At 37.7% G+C, this 14,512-nt stretch overlaps 1 protein-coding gene across 2 annotated transcripts in view; it reads left to right on the forward strand.

Annotated features, from left to right (window-relative positions):
• Xiap (X-linked inhibitor of apoptosis) overlaps positions 1-14,512 on the forward strand; it is a 71,375-nt gene that overhangs the window by 51,072 nt on the left and 5,791 nt on the right. For both annotated transcript variants that reach the window (XM_023706337.1, XM_004646066.2), the window contains exons 2-6: positions 207-1,112; positions 2,719-2,818; positions 3,804-3,882; positions 4,665-4,707; positions 8,445-8,645. In XM_023706337.1, the coding sequence (XP_023562105.1) occupies positions 239-1,112; positions 2,719-2,818; positions 3,804-3,882; positions 4,665-4,707; positions 8,445-8,645 (1,297 nt within the window). In that variant the 5' untranslated portion in view covers positions 207-238. The remainder of the gene's footprint in view (positions 1-206; positions 1,113-2,718; positions 2,819-3,803; positions 3,883-4,664; positions 4,708-8,444; positions 8,646-14,512) is intronic.

Below are 14,512 nucleotides of genomic sequence, written 5' to 3' on the forward strand. Positions count from 1 at the left end.
AGAGCTCAGTGGCATAAGCACCTGCCTGGCAAGTAAAAGGTCCTGAGTTCGATCTCTAGTACTACAAAAAAAATTATATTTTGAATGTGTTTTAGTGATTTTAAGTTATTTTTATGTCATCAGTTGATGAGTTCTTGGTCTTCATACCAAACACGTATTGCAGTGTTTCACACTTTGGATTTCCTAATGCAGTGTTCTCTTTTTAGAAAAAGTGGACAAATCCTGTTTTCAAGAGAAGATGACTTGTAACAGTTTTGAAGCATCTAAAGCTTGTGTGACTGCAGACATCAGTAAGGATGGAGAATTTGTAGAAGAGTTAAATAGATTAAAAACTTTTGCTAATTTTCCAAGTAGTAGCCCTGTTTCAGCATCAACACTGGCCCGAGCAGGTTTTCTGTATACCGGTGAAGGAGATACCGTGCGCTGCTTTAGTTGTCATGCAGCAGTGGATAGATGGCAATATGGAGATTCAGCAGTTGGAAGACACAGGAAAGTATCCCCAAATTGTAGATTTATCAACGGATTTTATTTTGAAAATAGTGCTGCACAGCCTACAAATGTTGGTGTCCAAAATGGTCAGTGCAAAGCTGAAAACTATCTGGGAAGCAGAAATCATTTTCCTGTAGATAGACCACCTGAGACTCGTGCAGACTATCTTTTACGAACTGGACAGGTTGTAGATATATCAGACACTGTATACCCAAGGAATCCTGCCATGTGTAGTGAAGAAGCTAGATTAAAATCATTCCAGAACTGGCCAGACTATGCCCACCTGACTCCCAGGGAGTTAGCTAGTGCTGGACTCTACTATACGGGTATTGACGATCAAGTGCAGTGCTTCTGTTGTGGTGGAAAACTGAAAAATTGGGAACCTTGTGACCGTGCCTGGTCTGAACACAGACGACACTTTCCGAACTGCTTCTTTGTTTTGGGCCGGAATATTAATGTTCGAAGTGAATCTGATGTGAGTTCTGATAGGAATTTCCCAAATTCAACAATTCTTCCAAGAAATCCAGCCATGGCAGAGTATGAAGCCCGGATCATTACTTTTGGGACGTGGACATACTCAGTTAACAAGGAGCAGCTCGCGAGAGCTGGATTTTATGCTTTAGGTAAAGAAAAAAACAAAACCTTTCCAACTATCCCAGGTTCTTAAACAGTAAATAGATGCCTTCAACCCCCAGCACTGGTAAATATTTAGGTATAAGGTGGCATGATTATTTATGTAAGTATTATTTTCTAAACTTACATAATTATGGAATTTATGTAAAATGGACATTATTATAAATCATGTTTAAACTTACATAATTGTCTTAAAAGGGGGATGGTAGAAACATGGCTGTAATGGTAATACTAGATATCATTTATTAAGCATCTAATACATGTGCTCAGTGTATAGCCTTCATTTCCTCTAAAGCTCATAAAAACTCTAAAATGAATTAATATTAGAGCTCAGCTACCATTAAATATAGATGATATATTTGAAAGATAGGTTTTTTTTTGGCTGGCTCAGGCTGCCTTAAAGGTCGGTCTGGTAAGGCATGTGGAGCTGGGGATTGAACTGCGGTATCCTGCACCTGACTGCATTTGCACGAGCAGGTGCTTAAACAACTGAGCTAACCAGCAGGCCCCCTAGATGATACATTTAAAAGTTGCCTAGTATTATACTTATTGTTGCAAATGAGTGTTTGTGAAATGGGTGCTGGGTTAGGAGATAGTTCAGTGGCATAAGCACTTGCATGGAAAGTGCAGGGTCCTGAGTTTAATCCCTGGTATCAAAAGAAAAAAACACCTGCCTGAAATGGATACTATAAGTATGTCAGGAAGGACAATTAGTGTGATGGCTTCTGGGACTATTTAATGCATACTATATATCTGACCCATTTATTTTAGGATTAAATAATGTCAAAATAGAAAATACCCATTTCAGAATTTTTATTTATGTAACATCATACACTAACCTTAAAGTTCTGTTTAATATCATTGTGCTATAACCTTAGAGCAATTTATCTTGTAACTTCATTATGCTGAAGTTTATTATTACTGATACTTGTATAACTTGCTTTAAAGTTCAGTTTGACAAATAAATGCAATATTGGTGGCCCAAATGACAAAAATTAAGAAGAGTGTAACAATTGTAGTTCTTAATATAAAAATAGGTCATTTTTATTTTTAGTCGTTTTCCATAAAATACTTTGGATTAGGGCCTACAAGATAGCTCAGCAGACTAAGCATCTGCTTAGGCAAGCGCAAGGACTGGGGTTTGATCCCTGGCATGGCCATGCTGGCCCGATACCTGGGTGCACTGAACCAGCGACCCAGACCGAGCCTGAAAACAGGAGGATCACTATGAGTCCAGGCAGCGTAGCAACACCCTGTACCAAATACATTAAAAAATAAAATAGTTTGGACTAGTTAAGTGAATTTAGTGTACATTCTCTCCTCAAATGGTAAGGATCATACATTTTTTTTTCAGAACTGGGGATTGAACTCAGGCCCTTGCGCTTGCCAGGGAAGCGCTTATTCCACTGAGCCATCTCCCCGGCCCCAGGATCATACATTTGTATATGATACATATTTTAGATGAAGATAGGAATGTCTTAAGCTATATGATTTTATGTAAATTAGATGGGCTTAATTTCCAGGTATTAGAAAGGGTATTTTTGTGTAGCTTGTAGTTGCACAAATACATACATTGTTACTTGTATATTTTCTTAGGTGAAGGTGATAAAGTAAAGTGCTTTCACTGTGGAGGAGGACTAACTGATTGGAAGCCCAGTGAAGACCCCTGGGAACAACATGCCAAGTGGTATCCTGGGTAAGATGTTTAATTGTTCACTCAGTGACAGGCAAGTTGGACAGTATGTGCTGGGAGGATTTGAATTACTTTTCACCTCAACTATTTTTGCCTTCACTATGGCTTGAAATTCGCACCAGGTTTATAAAAACAGGGTCACCTACTTTACAGGGAAGGAGCACTTAATCTTTCTCTAGTGACCAAAGCACTCATTGCTTATATATCATATCTATAATTTCATTCAAAAACACCAGAGTAGGAAATGTGTACTTATTTATTGAAAGTGGTCTCTTTCGAGATGAACCTGAGGGAGCCCATGTTGCTAAGGAGAGTCCTAAAGAAGCCATTATACGTCCTAGGGAATTCTAATGGATGTGATTGATTCTAAGACACAGTTGTTTACATTTTAAGATCTCTGCAATCAGAACACGACTGGTAACATCATAATTTAATTGGCAGCAGTTTTAGGTGGTAGATAAAACATACTAATTACAGTCAGTGACATCCTAGGATGATGACATTCCATATGCCTCTTTGCCATCTTGCCTTTTTAAAACAAAACACCCAGGTATATATGTGATCTAAATTTCTGGCCTACAAAATAGTACAACTTAAAACTTAAGGAAAATCATTTATAAAGACATTTTAGCCTTAAGTAATCTTGAAAAGAAAGATTGAGAATGAAGATTTTAAATGTACAATTGATTAATCATCAAAAAAAAATATGTTGAGAAGATTAACTACCTAAAACTGTTGAAAAAATGTCAAGGTGCTAACGCAATAACATGCTTAAAAGTTAGAAGTTTTGAAGTTAATATTTTTGTCCTATTTAGTACACAGGGACTTTTTTAACCTTAAAGTGATGATTGGATAGAGAATTGGTAATATTCTTCATGGAGCCTTCAAAATAATGAAAAGGAAGTTAATGCAATAAATATAGAGATAATATCCTTACTAATACTTTACTAATTTATCAGCTGCCAAAGTTTAATCTTGTGTTATTTAGGTGTAAATATCTGTTGGAAGAGAAGGGACAAGAATATATAAACAATATTCATTTAACCTGTTCACTTGAGGAGTCTCTGGTAAGTCTAATATTGCATAATATATTTTTCAGATATTTTATCATTTGTTTTGTAATTATTTTTCATGTGAAATTCACAGCACAGCATTGTGAATTAATATTAAATGTAATGAGCTTTAAAAGAGAGAACTTAGAGAAAACTTATTCTTAACCTGAAGCAAATTTGTAAAAAGGGGATTAGAAATTAATTAATTTAAGTATCATTGTAGTCAAAACTGAAGTTGAAAGATGAAAATGGGGACCAGGGAGATAGATCAGTAGAATACACGCTTGCCTGGCAAGTGCAAGGGCCTGAGTTCAATTTCTGGTTCCGCCAAAAAAAAAAAAAAAAGATGAAAATAACTAAAATCCCTTACCCTTCTGAAATTACATCTTTATATTTTGTACTTTACACTCATAAGTAGTTTTAACCTTTGTACAGACAACTTGCAAAAATCTATAGAATGTATGTAAATTGATAAGAACTGGGATGGCCAAGGTATTAGTAATATAAAAATATGGAATATAATAGGTGACTAGAGTTACTATGGATCTGCCATTAGTTGTACTTGCTGCCATTCAGTGATTTAATTTCTGGGGCCTTAGCTTCTTATCTTTAAAGTGAAAGGATTGGGTTAGATGATCTTTTAACTTCCTTTTGTTCCATTAGTCTGTGGTTCTTGTGAGTGTTTATTATTTTGAATTGAATATAGCCAATTTATTTTAAATTTGTGTTTAATGTAAGTTTTTAAATTGCCCTCTACCAAAAAGACTACTTCTTTATGTTTTACATTTCTATTTTAGGTAAGAACTGCTGAAAAAACACCTACATTGACTCAGAAAATTGGTAAATATGCTATTAAAATAAGTATGTCTTTAATATTGCTCCCAGTTTTTCACAGGTATTCATTTATAGGGTTAAAAGATAAGGAGATAATTTCAAAGTCATTATCCCACGTTCATTAAGATGAGATTGCTGGGCCAACCAAATAGCTCAGTGGATTAAAGTGCCTGCAAGCAGGGGCAGGGGGGCTTGATCCCCAAGCCTGTTGTGCTGGCCCTGCCCCTGGGGTGTGCTGAGATGGCAATTGAGACTGAGGGTGGTGGCGCACACCTGTAATCCCAGCTCTTGGGAGGCTGTAAACAGGCGAATCACTGGGTCTGATCTAGTAGTGAGACCTTGAACACCCTGTAGACCTTTCCCTAAAATACAGGAAAAAAAAAAAGATGAAATTGCTATATATTTAAAAATTTAAAGAAGGGCTTATGAATGTAAGTCAAGTATTTCTGAGTATTAATAATGTTAGCATAGGCTGGGTGTGGTGGTACATACTTGTAATCTTTGCCATTCAGGCTGAGGTAGGAAAGTGGCTTGAGCTCAGGAATTTGAGGCCACTCTGGACAACAGAGTGAGATTCCATCTCTAAAAATATAAAATAATTTTTGGAAGAAGGTGGTACATGCTTGTAATCCCAGCTATTTTAGAGGCCAAGGCAGGAGAATTGGTATGAGGTCAATTGAAGCAACATAGAGATCTCACAAAATAATGCAGAGGCTGGAGATGTAGCTCAGTGGTGGTGCACTTGATGAGCACCAGCCATGCCCTGGGTTTCATCCTCAGGACTGAAAGACAGGAAAAAAAAATAGAAAATAGGAAGATGGGCTGGGGAGATAGCTCAGCGGTCTAAACACCTATCTGGTGAGCACAAGGATCCAGATTTGATCCTGGGTATGCCATGCTGTACCCCTGGGTGTGCCGTGCCACCGAAACCAGGCATGGTGGTGCATGCCTGTAATCCCAGCACAGGGGAGGCTGAAAACAGGAGGATCAATATGAGTCTGAACTGTGTAGGAAGACCCTGCACCTAAGTAAATAAATAAATAAATTGATTGATTGATTGATTGATTGATTGATTGAAAGAAATAAAGTAGGTAGAGAAAGATACTGTTAAGCAAAGAAGGTATTGTTATCCCCACTTTTCAGATGAAGAAACAGAGAAGTGATCTTCCCTGTCACATTAGAAATCATTAGTGGGACTAGAACTATAAACAAGGTCTTCTGAATCCTATATCACACACACGTCTCATTTTCATTTTAGGCAGCATGTTTCAAAAATAGAAAGTTTAATTTAGAATATGTCTGGTGATTCCCCACTCTATGCTTGTAGCATCATCTGTTTAGTATCTTAAGGATTACAAGGCAAGAGAGTACTATGTATAGTCGTAAATATGCTTGAGATGGAGAGCTATGTTGCTATTATTTGGTGTGAATTTTATAATGGGCATAAACAATACACTTTAAGAAATTACTTAGTGTTGCTAGCTGTATTTTTAAAGTAACTTAGAATCTATAACATTTCTTGATATTTTTTGTTTTTAATCATCTGTCATACTATACATTATGACTAATGTGGCACTTGATCTGGTTTAGGATTAATGTTTTTACATTGAAATATAGTTTATATAGTATTTCATCTTTATAACGTGTACAACCCAGTGGCTTTTCTGTATTCATCACCACTCAAATTGTACCTTATGTACACCCCAGAAAGACACCTCATCCCTAACCATCAGCAGTTACTCCCATTCTTCTACTGTCAGGCCCACATAACCACTAATCTACTTTGTCTCCATGTTTTACCTATTCTGCAGCTTTGATATAAATGAAGGGCCAGGGCGATAGCTCAGCAGCCTAAGCACCTGCTTGGCAAGCATAAGGACCCAGGTTTAATTCCCAGTACTGCATGCTGTGCCAGTCCCAGAACCCCAGGCACAATGTTTTTTGTTTGTTTTTTTTGAGATAGGGTCTTGCCGTGTTGTCCAGTCTTGCCTTGAACTCATGATCTTCATGCCAGCCTCCAAAGTAGCTCCACCATGATTAGCCTATTTATTTTACTTATTTATTCTTTCTTTTCTTTTTTTTTTTTTTTTTTAGTACCAGGGCTTGAACTTGGGGCCTTGCGCTTGCTAGGTAGGCAGTTATGCCACTGAGCTATCTCCCTGGCTTGAGTCTCTTTATTTTTTATGGCAAAAAAATATCCTGTAGTATAGATAATACCACATTTTGATTTCTAAGTTGGTAGACTTTTTTTCTCCTTTTTGACTATAGTGAATGATTCTTTTATTTACTTATTTTTGATGTATATAGTACAGGGTCTCACTACACAGATCAGATTCGTAGTGATCCTCCTGTTTTCAGCCTCCTAAATGCTGGGATTACAGTCGCATGCCACCACACCCAGTCTTGATCACTGTCTCAGCGCCCCAGGGCCAGCATGGCACCCCTGGAATCGAACCCTGGAGGGTCCCTGCTTCTGCCTAAACAATTGCTTTAGTTTGTTGAGCTGGCTGGCTGACTCTATAGTGAATGATTCTGCTATGAACTTTTTTGTACAAGTTTTTTGGCAGGCATATTTGTAATTTTCCTGGGAATATAGGGATGGAATTATTGGGTCATGTGATACCTTTTACCATTTCATGAACTGCCAGACAGTTCTCCAAAGTGAATACGCCGTTTGACATTCCTGTCAGCAGTGTTTCTCTATATCCTTTGTGACAGTTGTTATCCCCTATCCTCTTTTTCTTCCTTTCCTTTTTTCTTTTTTTCTTTTTGTCTTTTCCATAGTCTCATTATGTAGTTGAGGCTGGCTTCCAACTCAGTACCCTCCTACCTCAGACTACATAGTGCTGAGATCACAAGAATGGACCACCAAGCCTCACTTCAGCCCCTTTTTTCATTTGGACTATTACAATGGTCTCCTAATTAACCCTTTGTCTGCATTATAACCTCCAAAAAGTAATTTTCTTTTTCAAATACAAATCTTAATGTTACCTAGCATATAATACTCCTGATAATCAAATTCCTGTGTGTCTCCCTTTTCTGCCTTCTCTCTAAAAAATATTTTAGTGAAAGGCTGGGAATGTGGATTAAACTTGTGGTCCTCCTTCCTTTCTCTCCTGAGTAGCTGAGATTATAGGTCCACACCACCATGCTGTTTTTGTTATTATGGTTGTGTAGTTAGTATATTTTGAAATCAGCTGTTGTGGTACCTCTAGCATTTCTTTTTATGCTCAGAATTGTTTGGGGAATTAAAGGTCTTTTGTATGAATTTTAGGTTTTTTGTTTTTGTTTTTTGTGGGTTTATTTTTTTTTTTTTCAGTACAGGAAATTGAACCCAAGGCCTTTGCAATGAGCTAAATATCCAACCATTTTTATTTTATAACAATGTCTCACTAAGTTGCCCAGGCAGAGCTTAGATTTGCAATCCTCCTGCCTCAGCCTCCCAGAGTGCTGCGAATACAGGCTTGCACTACCATAACCGGCAACTTGAATAGTGATATATACTTACAGCATTTCTGAGGAATTATAAAATTTCTGAAAATGATTTTTCAGTGCTTAAATATTTCAAAAAATTTTCTCCTCCAAAGCAGTCTTTTTCATACCTTTCTCTTTGGTGCGCTGGAGTTTTGGTTGGATTTTTTGTTTTTGTTTTTGTTTTGTATTTTAATCTATTTTGTTGTTGGGTTGCGGTAATTAAAATATTTGTTTAAACTTTTTTTTTCTCCTCCCAATTTTCATTTCAGATGATACCATCTTCCAGAATCCTATGGTACAAGAAGCTATACGAATGGGATTTAGTTTCAGGGATGTTAAGAAAATAATGGAAGAAAAAATTCAGACATCTGGGAGCAACTATGTATCACTTGAGGTTCTAGTTGCAGATCTAGTGAGTGCTCAGAAAGATACTACACAAGATCAATCAAGTCAGACTTCTCTGCAGAAGGGTATGTGTGGCTGTTGTTAAAAAGCAAGAATAAAAAAAATCTCTTATTTATGAATAATATTTTATGTCACTCAGTGGGCCCATTTATTTATGTCCTGTTGTATCACTCTTAGGGAAAACATTTTAAAAATCTTTATTATGAGAAACTTGAAAAATATACAACAGTGTAGAGAACAATATAACCAAACCTCAGGTACCTGTCAGTCCGTTTCTGTAATCATTACTTTGGGAGGCTGAGGTAGGGAGATCATGAGTTTGAGGCCAGCTTGGGCAACATTGTATGATCCCATCTCAAAAAATAAAATTATCCCCTGGCCTGCTATGCCAGCCCTGCCCGAGGGGTGTGCTAAGACTGCAATTGAGACAGGGTGTGGTGGCACTCACCTGTAATCCCAGCAATTGTGAGGCTGAAAACAGGAGAATCACTACTAGTCTGATCTACATAGTGAGACCCTGTAGACCCCATAGACCCTGTCCTAAATACAGAATAAAGTAAAATAAAATTATCAATACTTCACTAACCTTGCTTGATATCTTCCCTCAACTTCTTTTTTTTGCTATAGTACTTTGGTGTAGATATTTTGCTGTATATAAATTACTTCATCTTACATATAGCCAGTGTTGCTAGGCACATTTTTTTTGTTTTGTTTTTGAGACAGAGTCTTGATCTCCATATAGTTCAAGTTGGCCTTTAACTCACTTTGTAGCCCAGGCTGGCCTTGAGCTCACAGTTATCCTCCTGCCTCAGCCTCACAAGTGCTTAATGTTATATGTTCATCTGTCTGCTTAAGCTGCTAAATAAAATACCACAGGGGGAAGAGGAAGGAGCAGAAAAAGGAACAAGTGGTAAAATATACATGTAACCACTCCCAATATGATTGTAAAACTGCACAAGTTGCAAAGATTTATTAATAAAAAGTCATAAAAAATACACCACCAGTTGTGTAAATAAACAACAAACATCTCTTTCTCACAGTTTTGGAGATTGAAAAAGTCAAAATCAAGGTGTCCATTTCCTTAGGGGGCCCTTGGCGGGGCTGCCTCCCTATGGTTTCCTCATGGCAGCTGGGGAAAGGGTTTGGTACATAAACACCCTTGTTTTTCTTCCTCTTTTTATAAGGAAGGACACTAATCCCATCAGGGAGCTTTCACCCTCATAACCTCATCTAAACCTATTTAAAGTATTGCTGGGCCGAAGCGAAGATATACACTCTTAAAGTAATGATAAAATAGGGCCAGCAACATAGCTCAGCAGACTAAGTGCTTGCTTAGCTTAAGCTAAGTGCTTAGGTAAGTGCAAGGGCCAGGGTTTGATCCTGGGCACCACATACCACACCGGCCCCGCCCTGGGGCACACTGAGCTGGCAGTGGAGTCCGGGAATGGTGGCGCACACCTGTAATCCCAGAACTAGGGAGGCAGAAATCAGGAGGATCTCTACAAGTCCGAGCTGTGTAGTGAGACCCTATACCAAAAAAAAAAAAACAAAAACCAACGACCTTAAAAAAAGAAAATAAATGAGGAAGACTATAGTGTTGTAAGTATATAAACCAGTAACATAGTCATTTATTATTAAATATTATGGACTGTACCTAATCATGCATGCTAAGCTTGCATATGGCTAATGGCATAGTAATGTTTACAACAGCATCACCACAAACACTTCAATAGTGTACTGTGCTACAACAATAGGATGGCTGAGATGTCAGCTGGTGATAGGATTTTCTAGGCTGCATTGTAATCGCACGTACCACTTTTATATATGTGGTCCCTCCTTGGCAGAAACATCCTGCAACTCATAGCTGTACTTCCTAAAGGCCTACTTCCAGTTGCCATTACACAGAACATTAGGGCTATAGGGTACAAATGTTGGGATGCACAAATACTCAGTCTGTAACACTTATTTTTTTAATTTGGGACAAATATTCTGCTTTATTTCTTTTTTTAAATTTGGTTTTATTTTAAAGAGTAAAACCAAAGACAGAAGGGCCGGCCAGACAGCTCAGCAGACTAAAGCACCTGCTTAGACAGACAAAGGGACCAACATTTGATCTCCAGGGTGCCATGCCAGCCCTGCCCCAAGGCACACTGAGACAGAGACTGAGACTGGGTGTGGTGGCATGCACCTGTAATCCCAGCACTTGGAATACTGAAAACAGGATCACTATGAGTCCAATCTATGTAGTGAGAACCTGTACATCCCATGCTAAATACATAAAAAAACTAAGAGTAACATACAACCATACATATGATACAGATTTTCAAAACAAAAATAGCAAATTAACAAATCATCAAATCTGAAAGTAAGTGTTAATGTTCAATTATTTGTCCTATCTTGCATATCTATATCTGTTAATGTGAACATACTGTTATTACAATTAACAAAATAAACAGTAATTTCATAATAACATCTGAAACTCAGTTGGTTTTAATCCGTCCTTTATTTTTTTGTAGTACTGTGGATGGAACCCAGGACCTGACACATGCTAGACAGGCTTTTTAGTACTAAACTACAACCCCAGCCCTTGCTTTCTTCTCTCTTTTTTTTAATGTATTTGGTTGTTACAGGGTCTCAGTATGCACCTTGGACTCATAGTGATACTCCTATTTTTTTCAGCCTCCCCAGCGCTGGTATTACAGGCATATACAACGCCTATACTCTGGCCAGCACACCCTCCCTGGGGGTGGGGCTGGCGCAGCATTTGATGCCAGGGATCACTTTAGTCCACTGAGCTATCTTGCACCCCCCTCATTTTCTTAAAACGTTTTTACTATTGCTGTAATGAAGTTCTTCAGTATCACTAATGTAGTAGCTATTATAAATTGTATTGGTGCTGTATATTAGAAAAGACTTGACTGGATGTTATTGTGTGTAGAATCTAAGTGTCATAGTTGAAACAGCTTCATTTTATTTTATTTTATTTTATTTTTTTGGTGGAACCGGGGATTGAACTCAGGCCCTTGTGCTTGCCAGGGAAGCACTTATTCCATTAAGCCATCTCCCTGGCCCTTACAGCTTCATTTTAGAGTATAACTTTTTTTTTGTTTTGTTTTGTTTTTTTTGTTTTTTGGTTTTTTGGGTTTTTTTGGCAGAACCGGGGATTGAACTCAGGCCCTTGTTCTTGCCAGGGAAGCGCTTATTCCACTGAGCCATCTCCCCGGCCCCAAGTATAACTTTTTTTTCATAATTTTATTGATAAACAGATAGCAATGAGACAGTTTCAAACCAAATCGCTAGGACAGTTTCAAAAACCAACACACTGCATACATTCTTCTTAGTGGTTAATTGCTGTACAAGATGTGGACTTGAGATCCTACTTACAAACACCATTAGAACAAATAATTCTATTCATTAAGAGAATGTAACTATATATCTATCCCATCCACTTTGAATACACAGATACAAAATGGACATTCATCTGTATACCGCTTTTTTTCTAAGTTCCGTTATTTGAATATTATAGGTGTGTAAACTCAGCAAAATATTCTAAAAGAGTCCAGTAGCCCATAATAGCAATGGGCCTTCTGTTTAACTGGAAATGTCAGAAATTATTGACCTGAGTTCCCCACAGCTCAACATAACATCATGGCTTTACTTCCTATATTTCGTCTTCATACTTTTCTACTGGATGGTTAAGACCAAGGTAAAGCAGGACCTATGCAAGAAGAGTTGTAGCTTTTGGGTCTGATAAGGTCAGTGAAATCCCCTCAGGATTTATCCTGGGATCCTGTACCTCCAATTGTAGAACCTTTGTCAGTGTCAGCCATGTGGATGAGTCACGGCCATAGCTTGGCCAATGTGCTCTCTGTGAAAGCCTGAGAGAGTGTTTTCTCTCCATGTGACTCTCCTTAGACACACACTACATCATTGATCACTTTCCTCTTTGGCCCCATAATCTCCTTGATCAGAAAATTTGGGACACTACCGAGGTACATTATGTTACAGTACAAGTTCTCATATGTCCTGAGTCTTAATTGACCTTAGAAGGTTAGGGCCAAAATGTTGACTGTCCTTGCAGCCCTCCTTTTTCTCTAATTTTGGTCTGCAAACTTAGGTTGTTAACCATCCAGAAGACAAGCTTATTGTTATTATCAAACGACTTAGGCTATTAAGCTTAACCTCACTATCTCTCTGCATTTCAAACATCTTAGGCATAATAAGGAACAGGTATTTTTCATCAAGTATTGATATGTTGAGCTTTAAGTCCCTACATAATATGATAAAAAAATTTAAAAATTAGATTATAGTTTAAAAATAGGATAAAGAATTATATACTTCTCATGTTTGTACATAAGTCCAAAAATCTCACCATATACAACCTTGAAGCATGACAGTCCCACAATATTCCTTTTCCTGTTTCTTGCTTTCCTTCACCACCCCCTTCTTGAAAATCCACCTACCCAAGAGACATCATAGCAGCGAGTATAACTTTTTATATGTGAAAATATGAAAGGATCATATTACTAAATTTTGAATAGCACCTAACAATAAATCTTATAGAGAAAGTAGATTAAGTAATGTAGAAGCAAAGCATAATAAACTTTTTTTAAAAAAAGATGGAAGTATGAGTTAAAGTGGTTGCAGTAGTGCCTGCCTGTAATCTTTGCTATGTAAGAGGCTAAGAGAGTAGGATCACAAGTTTGAGGCCAGCCTACGGAACTTAATGAGAGATCCTATTTCAAAGTAAAAATAAATAAAAAGGTGTTGGAATGTAGCTCAGCACACTGGGTTCAATCCCCAGATTCAGAAGAATTAGAGGACATAAGATAAAGCTTTTTACTTAGCCCATGTGCTAAAGCACTTATTTTAATCCTTTTATGTATATTATTATATAAAATATGTAAGTACAGTAACCCATATTCATTATTATCCACATGGATCTACTTTGACAATAGAATGAAAACATCAGTTCAAGAGCCAGCTAGAGGGGCCGGGGAGATATCTCAGTAGAATAAGCGCTTCCCTAGCAAGCGCAGGGTCCTGAGTTCATTCCCCGGTACCACAAAAAAACAAACAAACAAACAAAAAAAATAACAGTTTCTTTGGGCTGGGGAGATGGCTCAGTGGAATAAGTGCTTGCCTGACAAGCTCAAGAGCCTGAATTCAATCCCCAGTTCCGTAAAAAAAAAAAAAAATAACAGCCAGATAGCTCAGTGGATTAAAGCAGCTGCTTAGGCAGACACAGGGATTGGGTTCAGTCCCCCAGGGCACACCCAGACTGCAGTTGAGACTGGGTGGTGGCACACACCTGTAATCCCAGCACTTAGGAGGCTGAGGCCAGAGGGTCACTGCAAGTTCTAGACCAGCCTGGTCTACAAAGTGAGCTCAAGGCCGTCCTGAACTACATAGTGAGACCTGTCTCAAAAAGACCAAAAAAAAAAAAAGGATCGTAACATAATTTTCAACACTTCAGTGAAGTGTAAAGAGGAGCTGGTACTGAAGACAACTCAGATAGGTGGGAATGGAATTCAAAGTTTCTGACTGGTTCAATGTTCATTATTATTTTTTTCCATAATTTTATTGAGAAACAAATAGCAATGAAACAGTTTCAAACCAAATTGGTAGGACAGTTTCAATAAGTAACACATTGCATACATTCTTCCTAGAGGTTAATTGCTGTACAAGATGCGGACATGATATCCTATTTACAAACACTATTAGAAAAAATCCCTCTATTCATTAAGAGAATGTAACTATGTATCTATCCTAACCACTTTGAATACACAGATACAAAATGGACATTCATCTGTATCCCCTTTTTTGTTAAGTTCCATTATTTGAAAATTATAGGTGTGTAAACTCAGCAAAATATTCTAAAAGAGTCCAGTAGCCCATAATAGTATTGGGTCTTCCGCTTGACTGGCAATGT

Source organism: Octodon degus, unplaced genomic scaffold (genome assembly GCF_000260255.1).
Source record: "Octodon degus isolate 3935 unplaced genomic scaffold, OctDeg1.0 scaffold00251, whole genome shotgun sequence".
Classification (NCBI taxonomy): domain Eukaryota; kingdom Metazoa; phylum Chordata; class Mammalia; order Rodentia; family Octodontidae; genus Octodon; species Octodon degus.